Here is a 16,468-nt window from a genome sequence, read left to right on the forward strand (position 1 = left end):
AGCTAACAAGCCAAAAAACCCAGAAATACGTTTTTATAAGCTGTCGAGCCGTAAAACCCAGCCTTAGGGAGATAAAAGTGGATCACCGACTACGTTTCCCTCCAGTGGGCGCAGTTTTACTATTAGTAGTACTATGAAAAGTTGCCTGTTTCCACTGTGTGTCTTTAAACGCTCGCTTTTTGGGGTCGACAGCTTATGAAAACTTATTTCTGGGTTTTTTGGCTTGTTAGCTGTACATTCTGTCACACAGCAACTTTTAGGCATTATTCTGTTTTGTGTTATAAGCCAGAAATGACAAGGAGGCGGCCTCTCACAATACAAAGATAATGGAGACGGATAGATTGTTGTCCCCCCGGTGGGCGTGGTTTTCAGGTTATGACGCGTTGCGCTCTGTCTCTATGCTCTTACAGCAACATTCCACACTAACTAAAGTTTGAAAAATAGGATCAGGACAAACATGACCTTTAAATTTGACTGTATAATAAGCTGTAAAGATGGCAATGTTGATTGCTTGCATGTTGTTTCTGTAGCTTAATTGGAAGAGCATTGCATTAGCAGCACAAAGGTTCATGGGTTTGAATTCCCATGCAAAATACATAATAATGAAACTAACTTGAATGCACTTTGGATAAAAGATCATAAATGCATAAATGTTCATGAAATATGCATTTCAGCATGAATGTCATGAATTTAACCATTGAGCGTTTATCGGGCTTCCGGTAAGTTTTAAGTCATCTATTGGTTGATGACTGACTGTACTTAGCTAAGAAGTTTATGCAGAAAAATAATTTGTTTATCAAATAGTTTTTTTTAGTAATGAAAAAAATATTGAACCATAAACCCACATAAACCTTGCTCTTCCTTTAACTGAAGTCAGTACAAGTGTAAATAATGATTGATACATTGAGATGCCAGGTTCGGTTTAGTGGGAAATTTTCAAGTTTATGCCATCATCGTAAACAAAGGAAAAGTCATATGGCAGTCAGATAAGCTACTTATTTGCACAGACAGTTTCTTTTTAAGGCAAAGCTTTTATTAAAGTATGTAATATGTTGATCACACATATCCATAATGAAGAATCAGAATCTGGTTGTTTTAGTGACTATAAAATATGGAATTGGGTGCTGTGTATGGATTGCAAGTGCCCAAAACTTTGTGTTAATATCTTGATTTGTTTTTTTTCTGTTGAGGGGTGATTAACATATTTGTGACTTGAAACGGACAGAAACTTGCATGGCTTGTGCTGCCTCTATATGGGGGGCCAAATGTAAACTGCTGCTTTTTGCCCTCCAAACCTGCCGGTGGGTCATGTGACTTAATCCTCTGCAAAGTGATTTTTCCACTTTTTCCCACGGTTCTTTATCATAGTACAAACAGGTGCCGTTGGCTTTTATTGCACGCCAGTACGTCTCTGGTGCATTTCAGGCATGGAGCTACCGCTTCCTCCCCGGCCTCCTATTGTGGCATCCATCATAGTTTTTGAGCCCTTCCTGTTTCCTGTTGTTCACCCTTTCCAGCTGGCAGCTTGCCCTGCCCGTCTCTACCTGGAAGCTGCGCTGTGGAGTTGGAAGGGCGTCGGTGGCATCGCTGGGCATTTTCCCCCAAATGAAGACACCCCTGGGAACGGCCGCATGCACAACCAACGGCACACATTTTTGCCTCTGAATAAAAGCCCTGCGTGTTTGATCTTTGTACTGCTGTTGAAGGCTATCAGATGGTGATTATCAGTGACAAAGCACCTGGAATACCTGTGTAAAAGATTAGGCTGTTGTTGTGTAAGTCACTTTATTAAACACACATCTGGACTCTAATAAACATAAAATATCACCCCATTGTTGACATTTGCATAGAAATCAGAGCAGCTTTTTATTTCTTTTTAACAATTTGTTTCGAACACACCATTGCAAGACCTATTGACTTGGTAACCTTGACAATTAGGTACAGGTCCAACCTGTTTTACTTTTAAGTCACGGTTTGCATACTTCTGCACGTTTCTGACAGATTCTTACTGTTTTACGCTTTCATATTTTGTATGTGCTTTTTTATGATATACCTTAGAAAAAAGCTGTAGACTAGCCAAGATCTTTTGTGCTGCCACCTTCTGGTTATTAAAATAAGTACTAGTTTTTTTGTTCACCTGGGACTAATATAAGCCCTGCAGGGTACACGTTGGTCGGTCGTGCAAAGCTTTGTTGAAGTAGGACACCAGTTGTTATACATTATAACAAACAGGTTTTGTTAAAGACACAGGCAGTAATGTAGGGTAGGATTTTATCCCTTGAGATTTCCTTGGCTAATGGAAAAAGTATGCTTTGAATTTATTACTAATGCATGATGCTGTTGCTTAAATCGTTTTTCTACAGAAATGAATCATACTTCAAATTGTGTGGCTTGAGACTGGAACTAAAATTTTTACCTGATAGACAACACAATATATAAATAATTACTAAGGGTAGACTCACATCAACATAAAATAGCTCTTAAAGGCACACTCCACTTTTTTGAAAATATGTTCATTTTTCAGCTCCTCTAGAGTTAAACATTTGATTTTTACAGTTTTGGAATCCATTCAGCTGATCTCCGGGCCTGGCGGTACCACTTTTAGCATAGCTTAGCATAATCTATTGAATCTGATTAGACCATTAGCATCACGCTAAAAATTAACCAAAGAGTTTTAATATTTTTCCTATTTTAAACTTCACTCTTCTGTAGTTACATCGTGTATAAGACAGACGGAAAATTTAAAGTTGCGATTTTCTAGGCAGATATATCTCATTCTCGCGTAATAATCAATGACTTTGCTGCCGTACCTTGGCTGCAGGAGGCGCAATGATATTATGCAGTTCCTGAAAATAGTCCCCTGCTATTGAAAGTTACCAAGGGGACTATTTTTGGGCGCTGCGTAATAATATAAACCCATTTATATTCTGTATTGTAACCTATCTACAGTAGGTGTATCAGGATAATCATGTTTGAGAAAAACATGTTTGATGAGACTTTATTCGTTGAAAATCAACTGGATCATGAGAAGATGTCTCGACAGTTTGTGATGTATTGGATAATAAATGGATATCCACATGACGGGTAATTTGTGGTGTGACCTTTTTCAAACTTGTTCTCTTAAAATATAGCACTGTGATCTAAATCAGTGGTTCTCTTGGTCTTGGAGGGTCACTGTCCTGCGAAGTTTAACTTCAACCCTAATCAAACACATCAGAAAAAATCCAATCTAAGGCTGTAGGATAACTTGGAAATGACTTTTAGGTGTGTTTGATTAGGGTTGGAGCTAAACTTAGCACGACAGTGGCCATCCAGGACCAGGAATGCCCACCCCTGTTCTAGAGGGTTGGGGTGCTCAAATTGTCATATATGTAAGTGGGTGCCCCAAGGAAATGGGGATTGAAACCACTGGTTTTCATATTTTAGGCATATACTTAATTTTTCCACTAGAGGGCAGTATTTGATAATCTTAAATGCAATCTGTCTTCAGCCTGTAATCAATTTAGTATGAACCCCACCACACCTCCCTCACATTTTTCTTGCAATCACATGTTCAGACCGTACGAATACAAAATAAATAAATGCATACTTTTTCCTGATTCCTCACCATATTGGTCATGGTTTACTCATATTCACTTAGGCTGTGTTTGCTGAACTTCTGTCTGGTAGATGTCACATGATTACCTTAATGCATTTAGCACAGATATTTTCTCCCCTTGTGATGAAAATTCCCTTTCAATGCCACTTTTCTCCCACTCTCATTGAGTGATTGTTCTGGCACGTATATATCTTTTTGAAGCCAGACTTTTTGTTGGCATTGGTATCAATGACTAAATATGGGCCGAAAACACTCTACGCAAGTATGTGAATGCAGCCGCTTTAAGTTATGCAAGTTAGATTTCATGCTTCATTGGTAACTCTGTCGCCCCCTTGAGTGCTGAGGTTTGTTGCCGGCAGAGAAACGCAAGAGCGCACGCTAAGTATGTGTAACAGGATTGTACGCTCGCAGGGTGTTTTCTGAGAATTCGTGTCTATGTTTACATACTTGAGTAAAGGAATGTTTCTCTGGTGGTCGTTTAATACACTTTCATTTAAAGGTATTTTAGGTACACTAAGAAGTTTTCTGACAATAAAGCTTCATGACATATATATATATATTATTGTGTTATTGCAAAGTCATCATGATTTTCATTTATGACCTAATGTCAGATATGCTCAGACAAAGTATATACGGTTTTAGTAGGGTATTTTGATTCATTGTCCTCTCATAATGCAGGGTTCCCACGGGTCCTTGAAATCCTTGAAATTTTGAATCTGGGGGAAAAAAATTCAAGGCCCTGGGAAGTTTTGAAAATATACATACATAGATACAGGTCATTGAAAGTGCTTGAATCTATTTTATGCAAGAAGTTTTCTGGAAAAAATCCATATTATTCCCTGTGTATGAAGGATAATATCTTTAAATTTCTAGACTTTTTAAGCACACGTGCTAAATGTTTGCTTTAAATGCTTATATCTTCTGTATGCCAATGTTGATTCATACCAAAATGTTTGTGTTTGACACATGAAAACGTCTTTGTTGTTCCCATGAGATGGGAAACGAGACGCTGCGTCTCCCTTGCCATACTTCATCGTCCCTGTAATGCCGTCTTTGGTAATATTTCAGATAGCGATATACTTCCTGGCTCCCGCATCACCTTATCTTTGTCGTTAAGCCTCATCATTGGTTGAATTTGATAAACACATTCAGACGCACTTACTCCTGAGGCGTCCCCAAAGTGTCATCGCAGTGACGCAGCGCAAGTTTCCACGAAAGGGAACTGTAACAATGTATCTAAAAGGCAACACAATGTAACCTTGCTGTCACTTGAAATGTGTCCCAACATTAAGTCCTTGAATTTGAGGTTATTGGACCTGGAAAGTCCTTGAAAGGTTCTTGAATTTGACGTTAACTAAGGTGTGGGAACCCTGTAATGTATTAAACCATCGGATTAAATGACAAGTGCTTCCCTGATACACGTCCATTTCCTGAATTTGTTTAAATTTGAAGTAGTTGTCATTAATGCAGTCATTACTTTTGCCTATATATATAAAAAAAATCAACAACAATTCTACACTCTCAGAAAAAAGGTGCAATAGTTGTCGCTGGGGTTTTACTTTTTAAAAAGTTCCTAATATGTACCATTTTGGTACAGATATGTTCCTTTGATGTACCAATATGCACCTTTTAGGTACAAAAGTGTACTTTTTGTTCCTAAAAGTTGCATGTTGGCACCCCAGTGACAACTTTTGTACCTTCTTGTGCCTGTTTTCTGAGAGTGTACTGTTCAGACAAATAATGCTAATGTACTTTATATTAAATCTGTACATGCAGATTATTAATAACACTATGAATAAGTCTGATTGATAACCTGCAGACAGTTAAGTTAATATTGCTAATGTGCATGTATTTTGCAATAATACACTGTTAGAAAAAAATGGTCTGTACCTAAATGGTACATATTAGGACCTTTCTAAAGGGTACTGCCCCAGTGACAGCTAGGGACCATTTTGTATTATTTGTATTATTGCATTTGATACCATTATGTATATTTGAGGTACTAATAATAAACTGTTGTTGGTAACAGTATGTACTTCTGAGGTATTGCTGAGAACTTTTTAGGTGCAAAGATGTGCCCCAGTGACAGCTAGGGGTGCATTTTTTGACAGTGTACCATGTATTCTACATATTTCATAGGCTTTTGTTTATCTTTATGTCTTGACTTCATGTAGTATTTTCTTGTAAAGATGTTTTGGGCACCAACCACAACGGTGAATTGTGAATGGAATTAAATTGATAAGTCGAAGTGTCCTTTAGCCATTAGTTTTGGATTTTTTATTAACAACATAACACCCGTAATTATTTACATTTATATTATTTAGTTTTTGGGTGTTTAGAATTAAAACGTCTGTGTAAAATAAATAAATCAATAATATTAATAATAGCAATTAGGAGTGAGCGGAGCACAAACTAACGCGGGGTTAATTGTAACACAGCTACTCTACATATTTATACAAATATCTGATATAGCAATCTGTGCTTTTGGTATTTTTCTCTTACTGCCAGAAGATGTTCTCCTGTGAATTTGTGAAAAGTTTTGATGTCTTTTTCGTTAAGATATTGAAGAAAGAGTGTTTCGGAGGTATAAAAGTAAATTTCTTCATCTTATGTTTTTTTGATTTCTAAGTTGGGTGTGTAAGTCACCAAATCCAACCTTATATTATTAATCTTGTTACGTAAAACATAACACCATTTCGAAACATGTAAACAACTCCTGTAACTGATAGCTGGGAATAAAATTATTTTTACTCCAGAATGACAATGAAATAAAACCAATGTAAATACTATTAAACAAAATAATAACTGTTAATATAATATCAGGGGAAATAACTTAAAATGATGTTTTTTGTCTTAATTGTGCATCCCTTTAAAAAAAAACTATTTATATGCATAAATGCATAATACAAGGATGTTTAGATGAAGGAGCATGGATGGATAAATGTGTGGATATCTGTCTATTATAGGCAGATATATAAACAATATCCACCTTTAGTAAATAGACAGAATTCGATTTAATTATTTGTGTTTAAACAAAATTTTCGAGCAGGTGTTACAACAAACCCTTTGTTTGTTATGGGGTAAGTTGTAACGTATGCACTGCTGTCACTTTTGTTGTAATTGTACAATTCAATTGTAATTTAAGTGTTTATTTGTAGCAGAGATGTGTGTGTTGATTGTGTAAAAAATCATTTAAATGATTGTAGTTAAAAATTATAACTTAAATATTTTTAAATGATAGAGGTGTTCGGTTGTACCCCGCTCTCCCCTACAATAATATTCATGACTGTGCAGTCTTAAATTAACTCAAAATGTATGTGTGCTGTGTTGTTTAGCCTAGAAACATGCTAATCTCAACTTCCGTTGCAATAAATCGAGTGGAGAATATCTCGCACGCTTCACGTGAGTGACTTTATTTATGTTGCTGCCTTGTAGTTTTCCAAATCATTTAAATATGAGGTTCCACTTGGGTCAGGGTGCTGCCAATGTAGACGGCAGACTGCTCGTTATAAATACGGCTATACATAGCAAACCAGATAAAGACCTTCAGATGTCAAATCCCCTCGGTTACACCAAAAAGGCAAATAAGAAATGTTATACTGACTGCATTTATATTTGTTTTTACTCAGAAGGCCTTGACCGCATTAGGCTGCCATTACCCGACCCATCGCAATACAATGCCTCAAACCCGCGCATTATGCATGTCAAATGTGCTCGAACAGAGGGCCCCAGCGGCTTTGATCTTCCTCCTGTAGACTGTATGGTAGGAAGCTTTTGATCTGTTAAATGATCTGATCTGTTTTAGCAGTATTATGGCCTGGCTTTATGTGTGTGTGTTTTGGCGGCCAGTTCGACTTCCATCCGATGCGATTTATTGCCTAGTTTTTATCTTCCGTTTTCTCGTTCATTGTCATGACGTCAATCGACCAGAGCCCTCCGCCAGCAGCTTACAGAGAAAAGGCATATTTTTCAGCAGGAAATATATTGGGTGCGAGCTCGGCCCAGAACAGTGTGGTAACTCTCTCAGCCCATATGATTTCAATGGAGGCACTGTGCGGTAGACTTGTTTTTTTCTTGCGCAGAAAGTTTTGCTCAACCAGATGGTGTCAACAGATGTCAGATGGCTTCGTGATGCGTTTCTGTTTCTGTACACAAAGCATAAGACAACAATGCAACTTTTCATCTCATACCTTTCTTTTCCTCTTTCTACCTGTCTGCAGTGCTTCAGGACGTTGTGCTGTAAAGGACCTCCTCCTCCCAGGCCAGAGTATGACGTGGTTTGCATAGGTCTGACAGGCTCTGGGAAGACCAGTCTGCTCTCCAGACTTTGCAGTGAGGCAACGGACAACATTGTTCCTACAACAGGTCAGCCCACCATCAGAGAGCAATACCAGACATGACCTCCAAACACAAACACAGATTTCCGCACTTCCTCTTTAATGAACACTTTATATACTTCCTCTTGTATATAGTCCTTTAAAGGGTTAATTAAATCTAGAAGTCTGTCACAACGCAGGTGTACTTTGTTTTGTACGATGGAGAAAAATACAAAAGGTCCCGCATTCTTTCGTGGGTTGCAAATCTTTAATAGGTAGCAGGGTTTTGATTAAAGAAAGTCTTTGAGCGAAAAAAGTTTTGCAAGCTACGAAGCTCAAGCGGGACTCGACCGTATTGACAGCACGACCACCCAGGTGTGCGAAAGGTGTTTATTTCTGACTTTCTTTTATGAAACCCTCATGATAACTTTGTTTAACTTTCATTTGCAGGTTTTAGCATTAAAGCCGTGCCATTCCAGAACGCCATTTTAAACGTGAAGGAACTCGGAGGTAAATGATTTTTTTTAATGCATCATAACTTTTATTAACCTACATCACATCTGTGATCATTTCGAAACATGATTTCGCGTCTAAGTATTTTGAAAAGTCAACTTTGGCAACCAGGAATATAAATGTTATTTGACACAGATGTGACATGGGGACCCAGCCCGAAAGGATAGAGAGTCATTTCTTTGATGACTAATAGTTTTCTCTTCAAGGTAAATTGAACCCCAGGAAGCGCCGGTGCTTGGATGCAACACGCAAAGGAAATGTTTTAGATGTCAGTCGTTCAGTGAACCCGCGCCATCTTGGCCCACGTTTTCATTTTCGTATGAGTGATGGACCGCAGCTTTGAGTCTGTCTTTAAAATGAATGAGTGATGATGTGAAAAGAAGTGTGTCGAAGATGCGGAAAACTCTGGGGGAAGGGAGGGCTCGATAGGTGAAGAGACAAAGTTGGATTCGTATGGGAGCGAGAATAATGCCCAACGTTTGAAAGAAGGGAGTCGGGTGAATGCATTCAAGTCTAAATTATGTTTAAAGGAATAGATTACTCAATATCAAACATGTACGATTTAATTTTTCAGAGAAACACAAAGATATGTTTTTCTTTCAGTAAAAGTAAATGGTGACTTTGGTTTGTTATTTCAGAGCTGCGTGTCACCCTTTACTTTTATTTAAAAGGGAAAAAGCATTAACTTCCTGTCTGGCATCTCATTTTGTGGTCTGGGGACCAAAGAAAGTCTACAGGTTTGGTACAATTGCAGTAGTTGAGTAAATGATGATAGAATTAAAGTGAAACGGGAGAGGAAAAAATAACGTTAAATGATCTTTAAATCGATTAACCTCTGGATTCTCCTTGAAAGCAGGCGTAATTATGTCCTCTATTTTCCTTTTGAGGACTTCGGGAACCTTTTCTCTAGACCTTTGAAGAGTTCAGCTCAATGTCAGGGGCATACGGAGTGTGACCTCTTTTTCCCCAAAAACATCAGTGTTGGGTTACGGCTGGGACATTAACCTTGAACCTGACGCGGAAAGCTCATGTCACGTTTTATTGATGGAGGTTGAGCGCCAGCTTGACACGCTCGCTCTCCCGTCGTTTCCGCCGCGATCGTCGAGACGGTTTACCGTTTTCTCGTGTTATTGGTTGGTCTACTCGTCTGGCCCGTGTTTTGGGTCTGCATGAGTGATTTCAGGAAGCCAGGAGACGTTCAAAGCGCTGTGCCGTCTGTGTGTATTACCCAACAGTATCATGATGACACCCTGTGTGATCTACCAGGCTGACAGGCGCAGCGGAGAGTAGGCACCACATGCTCACATTTACCATCGCATAGCGCCATCTGAAAGCACTTAGCAGGCTCTCTCTACTTTCCCACTTGCTCTCGCTCGTACTTTCTCTGTTTCTCTGGACCACGGCCATGATGTAATGATTTCTGCGAAAATCTGCTTTAGTTGCATTATCACATGAGATTGTAATGCACCAGTCAGTTGCAGATAAACGCTGCTGCGTTCCGTCACATTGTTCTTTTGGTTATGCACATGTTTATACGTTCGGAATGAAAGTAAACCACTGCTTTTCAAAGCTCGCGTCTGCACAAGACCTCCCAGCTTTTCATTGATTGTTTTTTTACACAGCCAGTAGATGGAGACTTCAGGGGAAAACCGTAGTCACACAACCGGTGAAGATGTGCTGGTGAAAGTTTGCGACGGAGCCCACCTAGGAAACGGTGTCGGAAATGAGCTGTTTAAGTTAACCGATTGCGCGTTAACGTTTCGTGGCACTTTCTGTAATGGCAACAGCAGATCAAACATTAGTTAATGAGATGAGTCAGTCTCGGACATGGGCTGTCTGTGAGGATCACAAATATTTATTGTGAGTCACAACTTGTCTAAACATCTGCAGAAAACATTATTATTTCTTTGGCCGGGTATCGCAAAGTGTGTTTGCTGTTGCTGTCAGGGTTGCATGACAGCGGTTGGAAAGCTGTTGCTGAATACCGCAGTGGATAATACTAAATGAGAACGGGAAGCATTACATTGTTCATGGTACACAGTGATGATATCGTGCAGTTGGGTGCTAAAACCCTACTTGATAGGTGGAGCGCGCTTGAACCCAACAGTTTAGGTGCCGATAATTTGGCGAGGCGTGACTAAGAGCTCAATTTGCGGTGTGACAAAGCGCTCAGAAGTTTGGAACCAGAACCATTAGACTCTGGTCCAGTGCGTTTAGCAGCCAGCGGTGTTGGAGAAAGAGTTCGCACAGCTGCTTAGTGTCAAGCAAATAGCTTGTACTTTCTGGCAGAACTTCAAGAGCTTTGAATTAAGCTGTTGGTTAATCTCTGCCGTTGATTTAAGATGTCACCTGTTGATTAGATTTGTCAAAAAGTTGCGTGTAGAGGAACTGTGCGCTATCGTCGCATTTGCGCCCAGGACGAAGCATGCTCGCAATTAATGCCATGCATTCCATTCGTGAAACTCACGAGGACGAGAGGTATAGACAAACCGGGCTGTGTTTTTTCATGGTTAGGGTACAGGCCCCACTGTGACTCACTTTAACCAAAGCCATGCTGCGCTTGTGTGTCTTGGTGGCCACATTTTTGTACCCCCAAATTGCTGTGCTCAAGAGAAACCATATGTTCACTGTAAAAGTGGGCCCATTTGAACTGTGCTGTAGACTGGCCGTCAGAAGAAACCATTTTAATATGCTCTCAGGGTCGACTTTAAAGAAACGCCGTGTCGTTGATCGCGCTTCGTTTGGATGCGGCTTTTTCCCCGAGAAGAGCGCATGTTGGCATGCATTCTCGTAGTGTTAAAAATGCATAATGCAATATCCGCATTGATATATCCTTTTTGAAAGAAGGTCAGGGTCCTCACCTAATGCGTTCCAGCAACGTACGAATTGATACTGTGTCGAAATACACCATAGTCTCTTTACTGTTCAGTTGCCAATTTCCCCTCCTCTTTAAAGGTTTTGGGTTGATTTACAGTACGTTGTCCAGGAAAGCCCCCTATTTTCTGCAAAGGGGTTAATGTGTGTATTAAATGTTATGACTTCCTCACCGAGACCCTGATGGTGTGAAACCGCATGTTATTGTTTGCAGGAGCAGACTCAATTAAGAAGTACTGGAGTCGGTATTACCAGGGTTCACAAGGAGTGGTTTTCATGTTGGACAGCGCTTCATCCGAGGAGGATATGGAGGTGGCGCGTACGGAGCTTCACTCAGCCCTGCAGCATCCTCAGCTCTGCACGCTTCCGTTCCTCATACTGGCCAACCACCAGGACAAACCTGCCGCCCGCTCTGTACACGAGGTAACCTGATCCTCTTCTAATAATTTCCTTCCTCGTCCCGACTGGCCACCGGGACAAACCTGCCGCCTGCATACTCACTTAATATGTCACATCGTCGCCGTCCTGGCCGACCACCAGAACAAACTTTCTGTGCCCGATCTGTAACCAGATACTCCCTAATACTAGACCCTTCAGCATCTTTGGCTCTGCAGATTTTCCTTCCTCAGACTGGATGACAGGACAAATCTGTACAAGCAGTAACCTGATGCTCATATAATACACCCATTCAAGAGAAATCATAATGCTTATGTCAAAAAGGTAACTCAATATTTACATACAAAAGGGTAATAGTCATTTTTATTGCAAACTCTTTTTGACATAATGTCTGTCTGAAAGAAACACATAATAAACATCAGCTTCGGACATAATTTCCAGAACAAATGAAAGACAGGACTGCATACAGTACAAAATATGCATAACATTGCACATGTGAGACGCATGGTTTTGGATGTGGCCAGTACTGTAAAAACTGTGTTTTTTGGTGATTGTAATTCAAGTCGCTGCCAAGATTTGTTGTAAACTGAATTGGACAAGATAAACTTTTCTAAAGTCATAGTCAACATGGATGCAATTTGAATCACACAATATTATTATTAGATTATTTATCACCTGGTCACCATTTGCTGTATGATTTCTGCTACATCCAAGTTTAGGAACGCCATTGTCACGAATATAAATGGGATCTCACGAATTGTAGAGCTATTCAGACACCTGTCTGAATTTGTTTGTTTAAGGGCTGTACATGAAAACGTCACTGGCTATCGTTCTGTTTCGTCCTCCAGGCAGGATGGCGATGGGGTTGCGCCTGTAGTTTTGTCTCTGGGGATCTACTTGTTGTGTGCAAACATTGACAGGCCACAAGACATTTTTCCAGAGATCTACATGACTCGGCTTACCAACTTTCTCAGGCTTTTCCCACAATAAGGCATTGTGTTGTTGAGAGCCCAAAAACTCAGTGGTGTGGAGAAACACTACAGCTGTTGTCTCGCCTCATAAGCGTATATTCATTTTACTGATCACTCTATTTGAGATCCCTTCAGACAATGTTTCAAAAGCAAGTGGCATCAAAATGAAGATGAATTGCTTACTGCTGTTAGTAATAGCAAACAGTCTGAATGCGTGGCATGCCTCTGCCGTCGCATTTCTATTTTAATGATCCCCTTGTCACTTTTATGTTTGCCGGATTGAGTTACTCAGCCTGTGTGTCTTCGCAGGAATGATTTGGTGTGTGTGTCACTTGGACGATCCCGCGCCGATGGGTTTTAGCTGCGGGCGTGAGCGCGCACACATCTGCTCTGAGTGGAGAAATCGGTAAGCGGGCTGCAGGGTATCGCCAATGCACCGAGCGCTAATTAACTGGCTGGGAAGCGGTCCTGAGTGAGCAGTAAATATCTGCCTTTGGAGAATAACGCATCCCATTTCACTGGTGTGTCAAAACGGGGCTTTTCAGCTGGCAGCCGCACTCGCTCGCGTTGCTGGAGATGCAACATCGCTTACGTAAGCCACGGCCGAGATAGGACCCGACCAGCTTGTTTTCCGTTAAATTGCTCTCAATCGATTTCAAACTGGATCAGATCTCACGGACCTCCTATGGGCATTTTTGAAAGGGGAAAAGATCCGCAGAGTAAAAAAAACAATACTGGCCGCGTTTTTCGGTGATTGTAAGAGAAATTGTTGCCAGGATTTGTTGTAAACTGATTCTGCTGTTTTGAATTGAATTATGTTAGCGTTTTTGACATGTGTACAAAGAAAATTGCATTGCAACAAAAAGACAAACATTTGTGGCATATCAGATGTTCCAGTCGTTTTTTAAGACAATGCTTCGTCTGATCTTAATTGACTAATGTCACCACTGTTTATGAAAAGTACATATGAATTATTTGTCGGTGTACTTGGAACGACTCTCCGATGTGTTGTCCAACAGCCAATTAGAGAGTAGTTCTAAAGTCCTCGGCCAATAAGAAAACTCGGCACTGCAAAACAGCTTTGCTGCTAAATGTTTTCTTGAAACACAATTCTCCCCATACACCACTTCATCTGCACGCGCTAGTCTATGGAGATATCTCAGATGTTTCATTTTTGCCAGATTAAAATTGCAATAACTCAAATCATATCCAGTGGAGGTCTGCTTTGGATTTCGGTTTACATTGGAGTGGCCTGGGATGCCAGCATAGACCTGCTTTGTTTAATACTTCATACTTTAGGTGTTAACTGTTATGGATCATCTGTTATGTGGATGACCATGTCAATACAGGTTTAAATCCAGTGTTTACTTCTGAGGTGTACCGAGTGACCCATTTTTGTCACCCTGAAAAATTACTGTATCCACTGAGATATCCGGATATTAAAGGGATAGTTCACCCAAAAATGAAAATAATGAAATTAATGACTCACCCTCATGTCGTTCCAAACTCGTAAGATCTCCATTCATTTTTGGACACAGTTTAAGAAGTTTTAAATTTAGTCCGAGAGCTTTCTCACCCTCCATTGAAAATCTATGTACGGTATACTGTCTATGTCCAGAAAGGTAATAAAAACATCATCAAAGTAGTCCATGTGACATCAGTGGGTCAGTTAGAATTTTTGAAGCATCGAAAATACATTTTGGTCGAAAAAATTACGACTTTATTCAGCATTCTCTTCCGGGTTTGTTGTGAACCGCGTGCACGAAACTGCAGTGACGATGCTGACGTGTTATCTGGTGCGCCCCAGCTTTTTTCATTGCCCGAGCTTCGTTTACAGTCTGATGGAGACGCACTAAGTTTGAAAAAAAAAATCTTTGCAAACATGTCAGAGGATAACACGTCAGCAGCGTCGTACGTCAGCAGCGTCACTGTGCGCGCGCATTCGCAACAGTTTGAAACAGACAAAGAGAAGAGAAGACAATGCTGAAAAAAGTCATAATGCTTGTTATTTTTGGACCAAAATGTATTTTCGAAGCTTCAACAAATTCTAACTGACCCACTGATGTCACATGGACTACTTTAATGATGTTTTTATTACCTTTCTGGACATGGACAGTATACCATACATAGATTTTCAATGGAGGGTCAGAAAGCTCTCGGACTAAATCTAAAACATCTTAAACTGTGTTTCCAAAGATGAACGGAGGTCTTACGAATTTGTGAGGACATGAGGGTGAGTAATTAATGACATTTATTTTTGGGTGAACTATCCCTTTAAATTGAATAACAGAAGTTGAGCAAGGTATCTGATTTCTGTTTAATCTGATTCTCCTGCTAATCTGATTTTATTATATCTGTCTCCAGTACTTTTTGAGTTTTGTTGGTAGTTAGTAGTGAAACAACCATATAGAAAACACATTATCCAAAAAAACTTATCAGTAGAAAATATTTTAACTAAAGAGAAATTCAAATGACTATGAATATAGCAGTTCGATCATACATTTAGATTTCACATCTGACTGGTTATATCTTCAAAAGCTTTTCTTCTTAAGTCCAGCTTAACCAAACATTTATGAGCTCATGGGATCTACAGGATGAGGTTGGAGATTACACACCGGCGACAGGGCTTTAGACAGGTTCATCCAGTTTTCTTTTTCCATGTAACACCCCCATAAATCAGTACGGTTGTGATTTCAGCATAAGCACAATACTCCCGGTTCCCTAGATCTTTAAATTCATCATCTTTAAAGCACACCCGTACACATTCAGACAGACACATTTTTATTTGGCAGCTGTATCATGTCTCATTCAGTTTTTTTCCAGCGTCCCACAATGAGAGTTGCGTTAAAGACTGCATGTCAAGTTAAAAATAGTCAATTTTTTTTAAAATACGTCTCGAGAGCCCCGCATCCTGTTCTGTTCTGTAGCACCCGTCCAGCTGTCTTTTGTCGCTAAAGTCTGTCTTACTGAAACGCTCCCCCAATGAAACATTGTCTGATCATGGTCAGGCGAACCTGAAACCAGCTTTCCTTAACACATATTAGTCGTGTCATTCTCCAATGAACAGATGATTTAAAAAATTAGATTTTGCATATCTTTAATGTAGATGGCATCGTTTGGACCATTTACCTAGCTTAACATTGAATTTTTTCCCAACTGTGTTGTAATGAAATTGTAATCAAGCTTGCGGATTCGGCCTGGAAGGAGCTGAGTTTCGTATTCTTGGAAAAACAAATTTTTCTGGACGACCCAGTTTGCATTGACTGCTTGATTAATTCCTGTTTTCCTCTGAGCTTCATAAGGATGGGACGAAAAAGTAAATGTAGTACCTGTTGATGTAAATGAGTGTGAAAATAATACAAGACTTTAAAAAATGTGACAGCTGGGACCTATTGCACTGATAATGAATAACTCCGTGTACAACCTCTTTCTACATCTATGTGAAATATTACCCATAATATTCTCACAAAAGTGAACATTTACTTACCCTCATGCCATCCCAGAAATAGATGACTTCCTATCTTCAGTTGAATTATTTTATATTAAAATGCCTCTCTGTTAACCATAAAATGTTAGCCAACATTTTAAAGTTCCAAAAAGCACATCCATCATTAAAGTTATACAATTGCCTGAATTAATTAATCAAGTTGGTTAATAAATGTTGTCTAAAGAAACAAAACATTTGTGAGAGAGCTTATTGAGATATAAACAACCAAATCTTAGCAGTTTATTCAAACATGGCAGCATGTCAATAATATATATATCAACAGGTACTAAATATCCTTTTTAGTAAATACTAA

At 39.6% G+C, this 16,468-nt stretch overlaps 2 protein-coding genes across 3 annotated transcripts in view; one reads left to right on the forward strand and one right to left on the reverse strand.

The window, feature by feature from the left end:
* Positions 1 to 5,305, reverse strand: part of LOC135779587 (placenta-specific gene 8 protein-like) — a 240,060-nt gene extending 234,755 nt beyond the window's left edge. Inside the window, exon 1 of the mRNA XM_065290357.2 lies at positions 5,297 to 5,305. The gene's annotated coding sequence lies outside the window, so the exon portion shown is untranslated. The remainder of the gene's footprint in view (positions 1 to 5,296) is intronic.
* arl15b (ADP-ribosylation factor-like 15b) overlaps positions 1 to 16,468 on the forward strand; it is a 53,230-nt gene that overhangs the window by 19,791 nt on the left and 16,971 nt on the right. Inside the window, exons 2-4 of one of the 2 annotated variants that reach the window (XM_065290354.2) lie at positions 7,819 to 7,963; positions 8,365 to 8,424; positions 11,516 to 11,724. In XM_065290354.2, the coding sequence (XP_065146426.1) occupies positions 7,819 to 7,963; positions 8,365 to 8,424; positions 11,516 to 11,724 (414 nt within the window). The remainder of the gene's footprint in view (positions 1 to 7,818; positions 7,964 to 8,364; positions 8,425 to 11,515; positions 11,725 to 16,468) is intronic. The other variant, XM_065290355.2, reaches the window with a different exon arrangement.

The sequence above is a fragment of the Paramisgurnus dabryanus genome, chromosome 10 (assembly GCF_030506205.2).
Source record: "Paramisgurnus dabryanus chromosome 10, PD_genome_1.1, whole genome shotgun sequence".
NCBI lineage: Eukaryota > Metazoa > Chordata > Actinopteri > Cypriniformes > Cobitidae > Paramisgurnus > Paramisgurnus dabryanus.